Source organism: Pelophylax lessonae (genome assembly GCF_965119305.1).
Source record: "Pelophylax lessonae genome assembly, chromosome: 4".
NCBI classification, from domain to species: domain Eukaryota; kingdom Metazoa; phylum Chordata; class Amphibia; order Anura; family Ranidae; genus Pelophylax; species Pelophylax lessonae.
The window spans coordinates 386,977,020-386,996,940 of NC_138771.1; the positions used below are offsets into that span (position 1 = coordinate 386,977,020).

Sequence of the window (19,921 nt, forward strand, 5' to 3'; positions counted from 1 at the left end):
AGTTGCACAGAGATTGCAGCATAGCCTAATTTCCCTGAATGAGTTGCATTAAGGCGGTAGTGTACACTGAAGGTGGCAGGGGGTATAATTCTTTCTGCAGCCTCAATGCAAATCATTATGTCTGTGGCATCTGAACACCCCCAGCTGCTGCCACTGCAGCTTAAGGGGGAGAGGAGGGGAGTGGTTAAAATGAGGCTCAGCCACACCTGCAAGTGTAAATACTTCAGTCAGTGTTCTTAGATCCCCCCGGGTTTAGTCCCAGCATGACGATTTCTGTCCCCACCCACCACCTGTAGTGCTTCAGCATTTTTTTTATCTGCTGGAGTCTAGTCCTGGCATTTTCTGACAGCTTCTGTCCCTGCCCACCACCTGTTGTGCTTCTGTATTCTTTTATCATTCCGGGTCTAGTCTCAACATTTTCTGACAGCTTCTGTTCCCGCCCCCGGCCCGCCCACCACCTATCAGACCTGTAGCACAAAATCTAGGGAAGTGCTACAGATAAAGGGCGGGACCCTGGGCGGGAACAGAAGCTGTCAGAAAATGCAGAAAACGGACCCGGAATAATGAAGGAATACAGACGCAAGCACTACAGGTGGAGGGCAAACCAGCGGGTGGGGACGGTGGACAACATCTTTGGCCAGATCATTTGGGTGACAACTATGCCTGTCACTGAGATGCAGGAGGAGCCGAAGCTTCAGCACCCCCCTCAACACTCCGCCCAGGGCAGGTTCTCCCCTCTGCCCCCCCCCCCCCTTGTACCGGCCCTGGACTGGAGGTAATAAAAAGACATTACAATTAAATCTAAAGTAAAAGTTTACCAGTATTGTGCAATATATTTAAAATGATTATACCGATGAAAAACATTTTCAGCCTTTAGTACTACTTTAATACAAAAAAATAATTTTCCCCTCTCCACCCTTTATATAGCTTCATGTCTACACTTTCACTTTTTTTCCAAATCATGACAGGTGGGAAAAAAAAAGCATGATATTGCTACTAAATGTCTTATGCTGGCCATACACATCGATTTTCATACGAGAATATTTGTACAAACATTCTTTGCACATTCGATGAATAAAATTAATGAATGGGCTGCATACATATTAACTAAATTATACACCACACCTTTTTTGAGGTTTTTATCCAATTAATAAGCAATAATCGGCCAAATAATGCATCCATACAGTGCCTTGCGAAAGTTTTCGGCCCCCTTGAACTTTGCAACCTTTTGCCACATTTCAGGCTTCAAACAAAGATATAAAACTGTAATTTTTTGTGAAGAATCAACAAGTGGGACACAATCATGAAGTGGAACGAAATTTATTGGATATTTCAAACTTTTTTAACAAATAAAAAACTGAAAAATTGGGCGTGCAAAATTATTCAGCCCCCTTAAGTTAATACTTTGTAGCGCCACCTTTTGCTGCGATTACAGCTGTAAGTCGCTTGGGGTATGTTTCTATCAGTTTTGCACATCGAGAGACTGGAATTTTTGCCCATTGCTCCTTGCAAAACAGCTCAAGCTCAGTGAGGTTGGATGGAGAGCGTTTGTGAACAACAGTTTTCAGTTCTTTCCACAGATTCTCGATTGGATTCAGGTCTGGACTTTGACTTGGCCATTCTAACACCTGGAAAATTGGATTTTTGACTTACCGTAAAATCCTTTTCTCTTAAGCTCATTGACAGACGCAGACTTCTTGATTAATATCAGTAGGGATATACTGCCCCCTACAGGAGTTGGAAACTAGGCAGGAAAAAAGTTCTGGCCACACCTTATGGGCAGTCCCAGGGGGTATATCCTCTCTCTCCCTGCTACAGGATGTCAGTTATGTAAAAAAGCAGTGTCAGAGAATTCAACCCAAACCAACTCAAAAATAGAGGGGCGGGTCCTGCGTCTGTCAATGAGCTTAAGAGAAAAGGATTTTACAGTAAGTCAAAAATCCAATTTTCTCTGTCGCTCATTGACAGACGCAGACTTCTTGATTAATATCAGTAGGGACGTCCCAAAGCAGTGCCACAAATGAGGGGTGGGATAACAGAAATAAAAATCCAATCCAGAAGGCCCAACCGGAGCCAACCAGAAGCATCAAGGACTCATCGAACAAAAGGATGAGACCCAACTGAAAAAAACAAAAAACCCCCGAGGTAGACCAACGGTCCCCTCAAACAGCGGCCTGCAGAACCTTGCGGCCAAAAGAGGCATCCGCCGATGCCAGCACATCAACTTTATAAAAATTTGTAAAGGTATGAACCGACGACCAGGTAGCCGCCTTGCAAACCTGAAGCACCGACGCCCAGGAAGCACTAAGAGCCCGAGTGGAGTGCGCCTTAACAGGGAACGGAGGAACCCGACCCTTAATAGAATAAGCCTGCACCACCGTCTGTCTGATCCATATGGAGATAGTCACGGCAGACGCAGGCAACCCCTTTCTAGGGCCATCCGTGATCACAAAAAGTGAATCAGCCTTACGAAAAGAGTCAGTAGTAGCCAAGTACACCCTGATCGCCCGAACCACATCCAAGGAGTGTAACGCAAACTCCCGAGGATGACTGGGCTTAGGACACAGGGAAGGCAATACAATATCTTCATTCAAATGAAACTCTGAAACCACCTTAGGAAGGAAGGATGGATTCGGACGAAGAACCACCTTATCCCTATGAACCACCAGATATTAGGAACGAAAGGACAATGCGGCCAGTTCCGACACCCTGAGTGCAGAAGTGATAGCTACCAAAAAAGCCACCTTCTGGGATAAGGTAAGCAAGGGAATCTCCCTAATATTTTCAAAGGGAGGTTTCTGGAGAACCGACAACACCAAATTAAGATCCCAGGGCGGCAAGGGCGGCAAGGGCGTGCGCACCGGAGGAGCCAGGTGCCGCACCCCCTGGATGAAATTCCGCACCAAAGAATGAGTAGCCAGTGGCCTCTGGAATTAGATCGCCAATGCTGAAACCTGACCCTTGATAGTGCTCAAGGCCAGCTTCAGCTCAACCCCCCATTGCAGGAAGGCCAATATCTGAGCCACCGAGTAAGAACGTGGAGGAAACCCAAGGGATTCACACCACACGATATAAGACTTCCATGTGCGATGATAGACCTTTCTGGAAGTCGCTTTCCTCGCTTTAATCAGAGTAGGGATAACTGAAGCAGACAAACCCCTGTCCTTCAGCACCTGGCTCTCAACAGCCAAGCCGTCAAAGCCAGCGATCGTAAAACAGGATGGACGATCGGTCCCTGAGACAGCAGATCCTCCCTGAGAGGAAGTCGCCAAGGAGCGTCTGCGACCAGCCTGACCACGACGGCATATCAGGCCCGATGAGGCCAATCCAGAGTCACAAGGATGACTGGAATTCCCTCCGCCTCTATCCTGTGAAGAAGTTTCGGTGACAACTTGAGAGGAGGAAAGGCATACAGCAGCTGGTACTGCCCCCACATAGTATTCAGTGCGTCTGCGGCGTCCGCCAGAGGATCGCGGGCTACAACCCTCTGCACCTTTCTGTTGCGCCGAAATGCCAACAGATCCACGTCCGGGGTGCCCCAATGAAGGCACAACTGGTGAAACACCTCTGTCTGAAGAGGCCATTCCCCTTGATCCAGGGTCTGACGGCTGAGAAAGTCCGCCTGTCAATTTTCCACACCCAGAACGTAAACTGCAGAAAGAGCCGGAACAAACTGTTCCGCCCAAAACCTGCCGGCCACTTCCACGGCCGCCAGAACACTCTTGGTGTCCCCTTGATGATTGACATAGGCCACGGCCGTGGCATTGTCCGACTGAATCCGAACCGAGCAGCCCTGAAGATGCTCGGTCCGGTGAACCAGGCAAAGCCTGATTGCTTTCAGTTCCAACACATTTATCGATAACCTGGATACTTTCGGAAAAAAAGGGCTTCCCCTGACTGAGCATCGGAGACCGAGGCCCCCAAACCAGAAACTACCTGGTCCGCTCGCTCAGCCGGATCCGATTGTCCAGGGAATCTGAATTTCAGTTCCATTTGAGAAGAATCTCCTTTTGGAGAGTCTGCGTATGACACTGAGCCTGCGGAGACTCAGAAGAGGAGGTCATCCAGGTAGCCCAGGACCGATATGCCCCGCTGCCGCAACAACGCCAGGACTAGGGCCCAAACTTTTGTGAAGACCCGGAAAGCAGAGGCGAGACCAAAGGGTAACGCCACAAACTGATAATGGTCCGCTCCCACCGCAAAGCGCAGATACCGCTGGTGTCCTGCGTAAATGGGAACGTGAAGATAGGCACCCTCTATGGGCGCCCTTTGCATCCAGTGCTGCACTGCCCCCAACAGAACCATTAGGCGATTCGGGGACAGTCGCATATTGGAAGGGAAGAACCGCACCAGTAGAAGCGATCGCAACTCGATCTTGTGTTCCGACCGTATGACCTCGTGAACCCATTTGTCTTGAATACTGTAGAGCCATGGGTCCAGGAACTGGCGAAGACATCCCCCCACCCTTGATCTGGGTGAGGGCGCACCTTCAGGCTGAAGCAGTCTTATCCTCAGGTCTGGAAGGGGGCTTTGGAGGACTTTGCCTTATAGCCCGCCCCGGAGGAGCGAAAAAATTTCTTGTGAGCTGTAAAGGAAGGTCCCTGTCTGCGACGAGGTTCCTTACCTTTATTAGCCTGTGGTAGAAAGGTGCTCTTGCCCCCAGTGAGATCCTTAATAATCTCATCCAAGGTAGCACCAAACAGGCGATCCCTCTGAAAGGGGAGATCAGTAAATGCTTTTTTGGAAGCCTGATCCGCCGACCAGCACTTTAACCATAGCATGCGCTGGAGGACCACCGCCGAGATCGACACACGCCCCAGCAATGGGGCAGCGTCCAGTGCGGCGTCACAAACTGTAGCCCCTGCACTATTTGCTCCAGCAACTCCGGCACGGCAGGAGGGAGACTTCTCCCATCCAGGTCACGGCGTAATAGCTTGGCCCATTCCGTCAATGTCTGTGAAACCAGAGCAATGGTAAACACTGGCCTTAGGGCCGATCCTGCCAGGGAGAATATGGAACAGGACACAGATTCCGCCCTACGGTCAACTGGATCCCGAAAGGACGGGGAATCCTCCACCGGGATAACTGTGGCTTTATTTAGTCTGGAAATCGGTGGATCCACCACAGGTGGCAGCGTCCATTTTTTAAGGAGGGACTCTTCAAACGGGTAGCGCCTAGCAATCCGTTTAGGCATCCCAGGGGGTCGTTTTGGATGAGCCCACTCGTCTTTAATAATATCATCAAAGCATTTGGGAAAGGGAAACACCTTTTCCACCAAGTTCCGTCTGAACTGCCTCCACTGGTGCAACCTCCAGTTTTAGGGTCTCCCGGACTGACATAATCAGTGCGTCCACCAGTGCTTTGTCCTGCGCTATGGCAGAGGCAGGAAGATCATCCTCACTGTCAGAGGGACGCGGGACATCAACCCTAAAGGAGGAACCCGCGGCAGCAGCGACCGGCTCAGTGTCTGAGGTATCGGATGAGACAGGGGTGGGCGGGGGTCATTTTTTAGCCCCCCGTCCCTGACAGGCCACCTCCACCCGGGACACAAATGACTCCAGGACCGCTGAAAGCGAATCAATGGTGAGTGGAGAATCGGAGGGCCCTGCGGCCACCTCGAGGGGATCAGATGGGGACTCATGTGCAGCAGGGTCCATGGCAATGCCAGGGAAACCTGTCAGCAAAAAATGACAAAATTAAAAAAAAAAAAAACTTTTTTTTTTTTTTAAAGAATCCCCCAGCGCTAAAGAGAGACCTCCAAAAGGCTCACCACTTGATGCACCAGAGTTCCAAACCAGGACTGCTCTCAGCGCTGTCTATCTGACAGGAAGTCTTTTGTGGAGTGATTTTCCCGGGTCTAGGGAGGGGCCACGCCCTTGGTGATTACTACAGCTGCTCAGCTCTCAAGCAGGACGAGCTGGGTGTACCAAGATGGCCGCCTCCATGCAGAGCACATGTATGCTGCAACAAAATGGGGGCCCCGCGCGGTCTGCGGAAAAATGGCGGCCCCGTGCGGTCCGCAGTGTCAAAAAGGGGACCCCCGCGTGCCTACCCACGGATCGATCGGTGGATGGACCTGAAGGCACAGGTAGTAACCCCCCCCCGCACGATCATTTAGGGCAACACCGGCGGCGCACCCCACCGCCCCCATATGCGGTCTGTAACCCAGATTGAAGGAGAGGCAGATAGGTGGGGGGTGCATAACAGGACAGAGGGGAACCCGGGATCATGAGGGTCCGACCATCCCAGGGAGGGGCCCGCGTCCACCCCAAAACCCATCAGGGGGAGAGGGGGAACATTCTACTCACCATACCGGAACAGGCGGGCGCCAACTCCTGACAGAACCCCTCTCCACCGAGGTGGGGGAGCTGTCGGCCAACACGGACGCCGCGACTCAGATTCAGACTGGTCGTAGGCGACCTGGTGAGACGTTTAACTCGCTGGGCCAGTCCCCATCCAGCGGGACTATGTCGCGGCCGACCCAGCGCGGAGCTAGGGCCTGCACGCGCTCGTAGGCCGGCTGGGGTGACCACCGGATCTCAACATCCAGCCCGTCGCCCAGATCCAGCATAATTGCTTGAAGATCTCACAGGAACAAACTGGAGAAAAAAGCTAACTAAAAAAGATTTATCTAAAAAAAGCTTGCCAGGACCAGAGATCCCAGCAAGGAACTTAGGTCCTTACTCCTGACTAGGCAGAAAAAAACTGACATCCTGTAGCAGGGAGAGAGAGGATATACCCCCTGGGACTGCCCATAAGGTGTGGCCAGAACTTTTTTCCTGCCTAGTGTCCTACTCCTGTAGGGGGCAGTATATCCCTACTGATATTAATCAAGAAGTCTGCGTCTGTCAATGAGCGACAGAGAAATGTTTATTTGTGAACCATTCCATTGTAGATTTTGCTTTATGTTTTGGATCATTGTTTTGTTGGAAGACAAATCTCCGTCCCAGACTCAGGTCATTTGCAGACTCCATCAGGTTTTCTTCCAGAATGGTCCTGTATTTGGCTCCACCCATCTTCGTATCAATTTTAACCATCTTCCCTGTCCCTGCTGAAGAAAAGCAGGCCCAAACCATGATGCCGCCACCACCATGTTTGACAGTGGGGATGGTGTGTTCAGGGTGATGAGCTGTGTTGCTTTTATGCCTAACATAACGTTTTGCATTGTTGCCAAAAAGTTCGATTTTGGTTTCATCTGACCAGAGCACCTACTTCCACATGTTTGGTGTGTCTCCCAGGTGGCTTGTGGAAACTTTAAACGACACTTTATGGATATCTTTAAGAAATAGCTTTCTTCTTGCCACTCTTCCATAAAGGCCAGATTTGTGCAGTATACGACTGATTGTTGTCCTATGGACAGAGTCTCTCACCTTAGCTGTAGATCTCTGCAGTTCATCCAGAGTGATCATGGGCCTCTTGGCTGCATCTCTAATCAGTCTTCTCCTTGTATGAGCTGAAAGTTTAGAGGGACGGCCAGGTCTTCGTAGATTTGCAGTGGTCTGATACTCCTTCCATTTCAATATTATCGCTTGCACATTGCTCCTTGGGATGTTTAAAGCTTGGGAAATCTTTTGTATCCAAATCCGGCTTTAAACTTCTCCACAACAGTATCTCGGACCTGCCTGGTGTGTTCCTTGTTCTTCGTGATGCTCTCTGCGCTTTAAACGGACCTCTGAGACTATCACAGTGCAGGTGCATTTATATGGAGACTTGATTACACACAGGTGGATTCTATTTATCATCATTAGTCATTTAGGTCAACATTGGATCATTCAGAGATCCTCACTGAACTTCTGGAGAGAGTTTGCTGCACTGAAAGTAAAGGGGCTGAATAATTTTGCACGCCCAATTTTTCAGTTTTTTATTTGTTAACAAAGTTTGAAATATCCAATAAATTTCGTTCCACTTCATGATTGTGTCCCACTTGTTGTTGATTCTTCACAAAAAAATGACAGTTTTATATCTTTATGTTTGAAGCCTGAAATGTGGCAAAAGGTCGCAAAGTTCAAGGGGGCCGAATACTTTCACCATCCACTGCAGTATCCCTGGTAAAATAAATGGTAGTGTATAAAAATAACCAAATAAACAGACTAAGAATTATTTGTATTTAAAATACTTACATAATTATCTACAGAGTAATGTTACAAGAACAATCTAAATTGCAATGTAACGTTAAAAAATTATTTTACTGTATTTAAGTTTTCCATTCAAGACATTCCTGTAAAAGAAGACTGAATACTTTGCTCCTCCCCATTCCAATAATTGGCATCTCATTCACGAGAAATTTTCATGTGAAGTCTGCAGGGAAACTGATACTTCTGGCATTATCACTCTCCCATGTGCCCTGCAGCTTTCAATTGTTCATCTTGTGACCTTCACATCATTAAAGAACAACATTATAGCAATGTGGAGGTCAGCAGAAAGAACCAGTCAAAGCTTAGGGAAGACAAAGGAGATCAACGCTTTTGGAAGCGTCAGTTTCACTGCAGACCTTACATTAATATTAGACATGTGCAGATCGTAAAAATTTGCTTAGTTTCGGATAGATTCGTTATGTTACTAATTTTGTTTCGTTGAATGGTTTCAGAATTTGTTTAGTTTATATTTGTTTGATATTTTTCTAACGAATTCCACATTTTCAGAATGATTCGAATTCGGATCAGCCGAAAAATGATCAACTGATTTGAATTGTGTGTGAAGAATAGCTGATTATTAAAGAGTGGGCCAGTAAGTTGGCTGCCACGTCCTTAACATCCCCACTGATTGCTTCCTTACTGACAGCTGAAATGTAAACAAAAAAATGCCGGCAATAAACAATTCTGAAAAAAAACAGTTTGGGGTCCCGTCCAATCCATACTAGGTCCTTATCCGAGCATGCATCCCAGAAAGCCAGGAAGGGGAGGGGATGCTCAGTTATTTAAGAAATTTCAGATGGCAGAGCATGCAGACAGCGGGAACCTTCGACGGATTGAAGGTTTTTTCTTTTTTTGGGTCCAGCGGGGCGTCGTCATGATGGATCTACACCTGGGGGATATTTATTTTTAAATAAAGAACAAGTCAAAAACTCATGTTGTGTCTTTACTCACTTTTTACACGTTTTTATTAAATGGGTAGGGATACTATGTACAGTATCCCTTACTCCACACAGGGGGTCCGGGATCTGGGGGCCTTTGGTAAAGGGAGCTTCCAGATTCTGATAACCCCCTTCCCGCAGACCCCAAAAACGACTGGCCAGGATTGTGGGGAAGAAGCCCTTGTCCCCATCAACATGGTGACATGATTCTTTGGGTATGGGGGTGCAGAGCCCTCCCTGCCCCAAAGCACCCCTTTATGTTGAGGGCATGTGGCCTGGTATGGTACAGAGGGAGGCGCTCGCTCGTCCCTACCCCTTCCTGACTTGCATGCTCAGATAAGGATCTGGTGTGGATTTTGGGGGGGGGGGGGACCCCACGCCATTTAAAAAGAAAAAAATATTTCAGAACTTTTCATTGCTGCTATTCTTTTGTTTACATTTTATCTGTCAGTGGAGAAGCCCGCTGACCGCTAATGAGTCATCGGTTGTTAAGGACACAGGGGTGGGCCAGGAAGCCAGCCACCAACAACCAGCTATTCTTCACACAAAATTAGAATTGGTTGATGATTTATTGACCGATCCGAATCGTTCAGAAAATTTGGAATTCGTAAGAAAATGAATTTATGAAACAAAATTAAACAAATTTCAATGAAATTAGTCAACATTTAATTCGGGGATTCAGATGCACCCACTATTTTGGATTTCCCATGAATTTCTACTATGTGACAACAGTCACCAAAAATAGGGGAAATCTCAGCAACAGGAACACTGGCTTTAATAAAAGCTTGATAGGGATTTTGATAACTTCCAAATGCAATATTTATTACCATTTATAAAGTATTTTTCCTTTTTCAACTGAAGTATAGAAAGTAAATTAAAAATAAATAAACCACTCACAATATTTAAAAGTGTCAAAAGATATTTCTGTACATATTCTTTTCCATGAAATCGTACAACTGAGTCATCTACTCCAAGCAGAACTTCAATGTTGTAATCATTGTCACTTGCATGTCTACGACTTCGCTTCCGTGTGTTGTTGATTTGACTTTCAATGCTGTAAAGCATGCTTTCAAGGACTTTTGAGTTAAATGGACTCATTTCTGAAAAATAAAATAAAGCGGAAATTTACTCATAATAACTTGAAACAAAATCATGTTGTTTAGCAAGGAACATACATTCCACATTAATAATTATGCAACCAAAATGAGTGTGTGCTGTAAATTGCCTCCAATATTGTTACTGTTTCTTCTCGCTTAAGGCTCCATTTTGCTGAAGCCCAGAGCCCCTAAACAGCAGTAAATCATGAAGTGGAACTAAACCAGACCTCTACAAATTTGGCAGTGCCTAAAAATGGAGAGCAATTAAGTATGCGTAGAGCAGAGCGAGACAGTGCATTACTGGATTTTAAGCAGTATAGGCACTTATTAAATGTTTTACATTTATACCTGTAAAAAAAGGGGTCAGCTTGAAGTGATGTAGAAGGCCTTCATTTTATGACTAAAGTTCCACTTTAAGTTCACAACGCTGAGCTATAATTAATGCATAATTCATAAAACTGCATACATTTTAAAAATGTAATTTAGCAGCAGTTACCCTTAAACAAGAGGACAGTCACTAAAGCCAGCTGTCTTTGGCTGGAGTCTAGACCCAGTGATGATGCAATAATTACAGTTGAGGCAGCTGTTCAAAACCAATCTAAGATGTAACAGTTGGACAGGCTAGAAAGTTATTACTTCTCCTAAAACAGGTAGCACTGACAAAATCTGCCTATTCTGCTCTCCAAACATGCATTTTTTTATGTGTTTTTAAGGCTTTTGTGATGCTTTTTGAAGCTTTAACAAAGCTTGGCAAATGCCCTGTGTGTTTTAGATTCCTTTTGGTTTAAAGTGGTGATAAAGAAAGTCGCCAGATTTTAGCGGTGGTTAGGTGTTGTGGTATCTGGTGTTTTTAATTTTTTTTGTTGGTTTTTTTGGTGGCTCAGATGTACTCCTGTTTATCCGTTTCCTGGCTTATTGGCACTTCCACTCATCCAGCTCATCAGTCTCCTGCACAGTACAACTCTGCCAAGGTGTACACATGCTGCGCCCATAATGCTGTGCTTCACAGCCACAGTAGGAATTATACCTCCTTTGTGCACTCAGTGAATGGGGCCGCCGCCCTGCAAGTGCTCCACAACCATGCAGAACGTGCACAGTTGCAGCGCAATTGTCTGGTTATTAGAGGTTAAAACAGGCAGTGAGTAAGCAATACAATGCCACCTGTTTACTGCTGTTTGAAAAGTGATCCAAAAGCATATGGCACTTACGACAATCTTCTATGGGGGGCTTTGTGATGCTGCAAAACATGATGAAAGCAACATGGGGCATAATTTCTTTAGTAAAGCAAAGCAAATTCTACAGTGTGTACAGGACTGTAAGGTAACCATTTTATTTAGTAAGAGGTGATTGGCATTATCTGTTTTAAAAATAGAGTTCCAAACAGTGGCGGCTGGTGCTCAAAATATTTTGGGGGGGGGGGGCGCAAAAAGAAAAATGTAATAGGTATTGCTTCGCGTCAAAAACGCGGTAAAAAATTGCGTGACTTTGAGGTCATGGTACAGGCATGGCACGGGTGATTGTATAGGCATGGCACAGGTGATGGTATAGGCATGGCACAGGTGATGGTACAGGCATGGCACAGGTCATGGTACAGGAGATGGTATAGGCATGGCATAGGTAATGGTAAGGGCATGGCACAGGTCATGGCACAGGTAATGGTATAGGCATGGCACAGATATGGTATAGGCATGGCACAGGTCATGGTACAGGAGATGGTATATGCCCCCTTTCAATGCAGTGACCAGCATACATGCCCCCTTTCAATGCAGAGACCAGTGTACATGCCCCCTTTCAATGCAGAGACCAGCGTACATGTCCCCTTCAATGCAAAGATCAGCGTACATGCCCCCTTCAATGCAGAGATCCGTGTGCGTGCCCCTTCAATGTAGTGACCAGCGTACATGCCCCCTTTCAATGCAGAGACCAGCATACATGCCCCCTTCAATGTAGTGATCAGTGTACATGCCCCCTTCAATGCAGAGATCAGCGTGCGTGCCCCCTTCAATGCAATGAACACTGTGCCGTGCCCCCTTCAATACAGAGTTCAGCGTGCGTGACCCCTTCAATGCAATGAACAATGTGCTGTGCCCCCTTCAATGCAATGAACACTGTGCTGTGCCCCCTTCAATGCAATGAACACTGTGCTGTGCCCCCTTCAATGCAATGAACACTGTGCTGTGCCCCCTTCAATGCAGAGATCAGCGTGCGTGCCCCCTTCAATGCAACTGTGCTGTGCCCCCACAATGCAGAGTTCAGTGTACGTGCCCCCATTCAATGCAACTGTGCTGTGCCCCCCACAATGCAGAGTTCAGCGTGCGTGCCCCCTTCAATGCAACTGTGCTGTGCCCCCTTCAATGTAATGAACATTGTGCCATGCCGTGCCCCCATCAATGCAGAGTTCAGCGTGCGTGCCCCTTTCAATGCAGTGTGCCAACGCCACCAACCCCCCCCACCCCGAGACCAGTGCACTTACCTGGAGCAGGTCCCGGACTCCCGGCGGGCGGCTTCTTCTCACTCCGGCTTCCGGTGGCGCGTCTTCTTGAGTCCTCCTCCCGCTCCCGCCTCCTTCTCGGCTCGGCCAATGGCATGGGGTTTGCCATGCGGCCAATCAGGAAGCCAGTATTAGGCTTCCTGATTGGAGGAGGAGAAGGAGGAGGATCAGTGTGACAATGGCAAATTTTCATTCGCTATTGTCACACAATGGGTGGGCCTCGGGACGCACTGCTCTGCGCCCCGGGTCCACCCTTTCCATCGCCCAATTAGAGCCTCTGGCTCTAATCAGGTGATTGAAAAAAAAAAAAAACATTGCACTTCATGCGTCCGGCGCCCCTGCATGCAGATTAGGGGGCCGGACGCATGGATGGGGGGGCGGTGCCCTTGCGCCCTCAACACACCAGCCGCCACTGGTTCCAAATGCCACATTTTGAATCAAGTAGGGTCTCTTTTATAGTCTCACTAGCACACTATCACACAATAAAATTTTGTGCCAACTTTGATACTAGATATCAAAGATATTACTAGGTATTTGATACTAGTTTATTAGGGAGAGCAAGAAGCAAATGTAATGCATATTTAACCACTTGCCGACCACTCACTGAGCTGGTACTGCGGCAAAGTGGCTCGTTATCGTCCAGCGACGTAGACCTACGTCGCTGGATCCAGCCCTCTCGCTCCCGCTGTATTCAGACACAGCGGGAGTCGGGCCACGGGAGGAGAGGCGGTGATCACCGCCGCTCTTCCCCAATCATCGGGGATCGAGTGAGGAAATCCGCCCACTAGTGTAAACAAAGCGGGCGGATCTCCTCTGACAGGCAGGGACAGATTACTGGATTCAGCATAGCTGAACCTGCGATCTCTGTCTGTGTCACACAACCCCCTCCAAAAGTGTCAAAAATGTCAGTTAGGGGTCCGATCTGTCCGCCGCAATGTCGCAGTCCCGCAAAAAAAATCCCCCTTCCCTGCCAGTGTCATTATTACAGTAACAGTGCATATTTATAGCACTGATTACTGTAGTAATGTCACTGGTACCCCCAAAAGTGTAAAAAATGTCAGTTAGGGGTCCGATCTGTCCGCCGCAATGTTGCAGTCCCGCAAAAAAAAAAAAAATCGCAGATCGCCGCCATTACTAGTAAAAAAAAAAACAAACAAAAATTACAAATCCTTCCCGTAGTTAGTAAACGTGATAACTTTTGCGCAAACCAATCAAAATACACTTATTGTGATTTTTTTTTTTTACCAAAAATATGTAGCAGAAAACAAATTGGCCTAAAATGTTAAAAAATTTTGATTTTTATTTTTTTTTGGGAATGTTATATATCAGAATGTAAAAAAAACTGGATTTTTGACTTACCGTAAAATCCTTTTCTCTTAAGCTCATTGACAGACGCAGGACTGATATCTTGATATCCGTAGGGTTATACTGCCCCCTACAGGAGTAGGACACTAGGCAGGAAAAAGTTTTGGCCACACCTATGGGCAGTCCCAGGGGGTATATCCTCTCTCTCTCTCTGCTATAGGATGTAAGTTATGTAACAAAGCAGTGTCAGAGACTCATACCAACCCAACCCTTAATAGAATAAGCCTGCCCCACCGTCTGTCTGATCCATCTGGAGATAGTCGCGGCAGACACAGGCAACCCCTTTCTAGGGCCATCCGTGATCACAAAAAGTGAATCAGCCTTACGAAAAGAGTCAGTAGTAGCCAAGTACACCCTGATCGCCCGAACCACATCCAAGGACTGTAACGCAAACTCCCGAGGATGACTGGGCTTAGGACACAGGGAAGGTAACACAATATCCTCATTCAAGTGAAAGTCGGAAACCACCTTAGGAAGGAAGGATGGATTCGGACGAAGAACCACCTTGTCCATATGAACCACCAGATAGGGGGAACGACAGGACAACGCAGCCAGTTCCGACACCCTGCGTGCAGAAGTGATAGCCACCTTCTGGGATAAGGTAAGCAAGGGAATCTCCCTAATATTTTCAAAGGGAGGTTTCTGGAGAACCGACGACACCAAATTAGGATCCCAGGGCGGAAAGGGCGCGCGCACCGGAGGAGCCAGGTGCCGCACCCCCTAGATGAAATTCCGCACCAAAGAATGAGTAGTCAGTGGCCTCTGGAAGAAGATCGCCAATGCTGAAACCTGACCCTTGATAGTGCTCAAGGCCAGCTTCTGCTCAACCCCCCGTTGCAGGAAGGCCAATATCCAAGCCACCGAGTAAGAACGTGGAGGAACCCCGAGGGACTCACACCACGCGATATAAGACTTCCATGTGCGATGATAGATCTTTCTTGAAGTCGCATTCCTCGCTTTTATCAGAGTAGGAATAACTGAAACAGACAAACCCCTGTCCTTCAGCACCTGGCTCTCAACAGACAAGCCGTCAAAGCCAGCGATCGTAAAGCAAGATGGAAGATCGGTCCCTGAGACAGCAGATCCTCCCTGAGAGGAAGTAGCCAAGGAGCGTCCGCGACCAGCCTGACCCAGTCGGCGTACCAGGCCCGACAAGCCCAGTCCGGAGCCACAAGGATGATTGGAATTCCCTCCGCCTCTATCCTGCGAAGAAGTTTTGGCAGCAACTTGAGAGGAGGAAAGGCATGCAGCAGCTGATACTGCCCCCACGGAGCAACCAGCGCGTCTGCGGCGTCCGCCAGAGGATCGCGAGAGCGGGCTACAAACCTCTGCACCTTCCTGTTGAGTCGAGATGCCAACAGATCCACGTCTGGGGTTCCCCAATGAAGGCACAACTGGTGAAACACCTCTGGATGAAGAGACCATTCCCCTTGATCCAAGGTCTGATGGCTGAGAAAGTCCGCCTGACAATTTTCCACGCCCAGAATGGGAACTGTGAAAAGAGCCGGAACAAACCGTTCCGCCCAACGAAGAATGCTGGCCACTTCCACTGCCGCCAGAACACTCTTGGTGCCCCCTTGGTGATTGACATAAGCCACGGTCGTGGCATTGTCCAACTGAATCCGAACCGGACAGCCCCGAAGATGCTCGGTCCAGTGAACCAGGCAAAACCTGATCGCTCTCAGTTCCAACACATTTATCGGCAACCTGGATTCTTCCAGGGACCAGAGCCCCTGAGCAGATAGCCTGCCGAGAATCCCTCCCCACCCGGATAGACTGGCATCCGTGGTGACAATCGTCCAACAGATCGGAAGAGAGGACTTCCCCTGACTGAGCATCAGAGACCGAAGCCACCAAACCAGAGACTCCCTGGTACGCTCGCTCAGCAGGATCCGATTGTCCAGGGAATCGGGATTCCGGTTCCATTTGAGAAGAATCTCCCTTTGGAGAGTCCGCGTATGAAACTGAGCCTGCGGAGACTCCGCACAGAGGAGGAGGTCGTCCAGGTAGCCCAGAACCGATATGCCCCGCTGCCGCAACAGTGCCAGAGATGGGGCCAAAACCTTTGTGAAAACCCGGGGAGCAGAGGTGAGACCAAAGGGTAACGCCCAAAACTGATAATGGTCCTCTCCCACAGCAAAGCGCAGAAACTGCTGGTGTCCTGCGTAAATGGGAACGTGAAGATATGCATCCTTGATGTCTATGGATGCCAGAAAATCCCCCTGATGCAGGGAGGCCACCACTGTGCAAATGGACTCCACTCCTTGTTGCATCAAGTCCTGCACTGCCCCCAACAGTGCCGTTAGGTGATCTGGGGACAGTCGCATATTGGAAGGGAAGAACCGCACCGGTGAAAGCGATCGAAACTCGATCTTGTATCCCGACCATATGACCTCGTGAACCCATTTGTCTTGAATCCTGGAGAGCCACGGGTCCGGGAACCGGCGAAGACGCCCCCCCCACCCCTGATAAGGGTGGGGGCGCACCTTCAGGCTGAAGCGGTCTTTATCCTCAGGTCTGGAAGGACTGTATTATTGCTTACCAGACCAGGGTCTCTTGAAACCCCCCGGGGGGGGCTTTGGAGGGCTTCGCTTTGTCGCCCGCCCCGGAGGAGCGAAAAAACTTCTTGTGAGCTGAAAAGGAAGGTCCCTGTCTGCGACGAGGTTCCTTACCCTTATTAGCCTGTGGTAGAAAGGTGCTCTTGCCCCCAGTGAGATCCTTGATAATTTCATCCAAGGTAGCACCAAACAGGCGATCCCCCTGAAAAGGGAGATCAGTCAAGGCTTTTTTGGAAGCCTGATCCGCCGACCAGCACTTCAACCATAGCATGCGCCGGAGGACCACCGCCGAGATCGACACACGCCCCAGCAATGGAGCAGCGTCCAGTGTGGCGTCACAAACAAACTGTAGCCCCTGCACCATTTGCTCCAGCAACTCCGCCACGGCAGGGGGGAGAGTTCTCCTCTCCAGGTCATGGCGTAACAGCTTGGCCCATTCCGTCAACGTCTGTGAAACCAGAGCAATGGTAAACACTGGCCTCAAGGCTGACCCTGCCAGGGAGAATATGGAATGGGACACCGATTCCGCCCTATGATCAACTGGATCCCGAAAGGATGGGGAATCCTCCAATGGGATAACAGTAGCCTAATTTAGTTTGGAAACCGGCGGATCCACCAAAGGTGGCACCGTCCATTTTTTTAAGGAGGGACTCTTCAAACGGGTAGCGCCTAGCAATCCGTTTTGGCATCCCAGGGGGTCGTTTTGGACAGACTCACTCCTTTTTAATGATATCGTCAAAGCATTTGGGAAAGGAAAACACCTTCGCCACCCTGGAGGGCTTGCGAGTGCCAAAGGCAACTTCCGTATGAGCTGCATCCGCAGGTGCAACCTCCAGTTTTAGGGTCTCCCGGACAGACACAATCAGTGCGTCCACCAGTGCCTTGTCTTGCGCTATGGCGGAGGCAGAAAGGTCATCCTCACTATCAGAGGAGACGGGGCGTGAGACAGCAGCCCCAGAGGAGGAACCCGCAGCAGCAGCGACTGGCTCAGGATCAGAATCTGAGGCATCAGACGAGACAGGGGTAGGCGGGGGTCGCTTTTTAGCCCCCCATCCCTGACAGGCCACCTCCACCCAGGACACAAATGACTCCAGGGCCGCCGAAAGCGCATCAATGGTGAGCGGAGAATCGGAGGGCCAACACCAGGGGAACCCGTCAGCAAAGTATGACAAAATTGAAAAGAAAAACTTTTTTTTTTTTGCAAAATGTCACCCAGCGCTACAGCGCCCCTTAATGAGACAACGTGCCTCGAGACCCCCGCAGAGAGAGAGAGAGACCCCCAAAAGGCTCACCACACGATGCACCAGAGTTCAAAAGGACTGCTCTCAGCGTTGTCTACATGACAAGGAAGTCCTGTGGAGCGATCTTCCCGGGTCTAGGGAGGGGCTCCGCCCCCTCACACGCCCTCAGTAACTCCCACAGCTGCCCAGCTCTGCAAACAGAGCTGGGTGTACCAAGATGGCCGCCCCCATGAGCCACACAAGGGACTCCAGGAAAATGGCGGCCCCGCGCGCTGCGGTGGGAAGGGGGGTCCCCACATCACTAACAGACGATCGATCGGCAGGTAGGCCCTGGGAAGCCAGGGAGGAAGCCCCCTGAACAACAGCCGTCCGCACTGTCGGGACCCCCCACCCCCTTAGCGGATTGCATGAACGGCTAGCCACCCCACACACACACACACAAACACCCCCCCCCCCCCCACGTAGGGGGGAAGGCAGGGGGGAGGACACCGCGGGGGGGTGCATAGGGGAACAGAGGGGAACCCAGATTAGTGTGGGTCCGACCGTCCCAGGGAGGGGCCCGGGTCCACCCCAGAGTCAGCCATGAGGAGAAAGGGGGGAAGCATTTACTCACCATACCGGAACAGAGCGGGCGCCACTCCAGACAAAACCCCTCGTCGCCCAGTGGGGGGGTGTCGGCCAAAGGAGACGCTGCGACTCGGCCGGTCGTATGCGACTCGGCGGGACGTTTAACACGTGGGCCAGTCCCCGTCCAGCGGGACTATGTCGCGGCTGACCCAGAGTGGAGCTGGGCCTGCACGTGCTCGTAGGCCAGCTGGGGTGACCACTGGATCTCAGCATCCAGCCCGTCGCCCAGATCCAGCATAATTGCTTGAAGATCTCACAGGAAAAACTGGAGAAAAAAGCTAACTAAAAAAAGATTTATCCAAAAAAAAGCTTGCCAGGACCAGAGATCCCAGCAAGGAACTTAGGTCCTTACTCCTAGGTGAACAGAAAAGCCAAACACTACATGTGAAAAGAAGCAAGATTGAAGCACTGCAGCAAGGAGAACTTTGGGTCTGCATCTTGGAACATGTGGAAGGAACTATTTAGGATGCAGCTCTGAGACCAGGGTTACCTCACCAGTGCCTCACTCAACCAGAGAGTGGAGAACCAGCAATTTTACTCGACCAGGATTCCACTGCAGGTTCCCTGAAGTTCATCATTTCACAGGCGATTTGATCATTCCCTTTGGGTAAGAGGCAAATCTCACCGGTGAAGGCTGGTATCCCTTTCTTGCTTGATTTTTGTTTATATCATCTGGCTTTATCTGATTATCTTCTGGTAAGAGGCGAGTTTTACTGGTGGTGGTTACCTACACAGAGGACACTTAGAATTCCCTTCACTTGGCGTTTTCTTTCCTTTATTTTGGTAAGAGGCGACACCAGCCGTTTTTAGGATTGCACTTCACGCATATGTTTGCACCTATTTTCAGTCACCTTTGGTAAGGGGTACCTATAGGTGTCTCACTCAAGAGCTATTTTATATATTTTATATTTGTATCCCTTATTATTTTTGATTATTTTGGATATACACTGGTGGAGTTTTCACACACTTTTATCCAGTTATTTTCACTCACATTGGTGTTTAATTTTTCCATTTGTGTTGGGTTTTACGCTATGTGCGTTTATTTTTTATCATTACCGTTGAATCAACGTGAGAATATCGGTTCCAGTCTGCTATCAAGGGGACGAGATTTATCTTAGAGAACCTGCCTTTTGATTTACCATTTCTGGTAAGAATATACCCATAGGGAGCCGTTTTGAACACTGTGATCCTGTTACAGATGGACTTTATGGACTTTACTTTCCATCGTTCAAGCTAGCGCGACTTAATTTAGAGATTCTAAAAAAACTTGCCAGGACCAGAGATCCCAGCAAGGAACTTAGGTCCTTACTCCTGACTAGGCAGAAAAAAACTGACATCCTATAGCAGGGAGAGAGAGGATATACCCCCTGGGACTGCCCATAGGTGTGGCCAGAACTTTTTTCCTGCCTAGTGTCCTACTCCTGTAGGGGGCAGGATAACCCTACGGATATCAAGATATCAGTCCTGCG

At 48.9% G+C, this 19,921-nt stretch overlaps 1 protein-coding gene across 1 annotated transcript in view; it reads right to left on the reverse strand.

Moving 5' to 3' along the window:
* The window catches only part of LOC309554127 (A disintegrin and metalloproteinase with thrombospondin motifs 2-like), a gene marked incomplete at its 5' end in the record, with an annotated part of 1,497,034 nt that overhangs the window by 1,216,810 nt on the left and 260,303 nt on the right, over positions 1-19,921 (reverse strand). Inside the window, one exon of the mRNA XM_082255680.1 lies at positions 9,971-10,173. Within this exon, the coding sequence (XP_082111806.1) occupies positions 9,971-10,173 (203 nt within the window). The remainder of the gene's footprint in view (positions 1-9,970; positions 10,174-19,921) is intronic.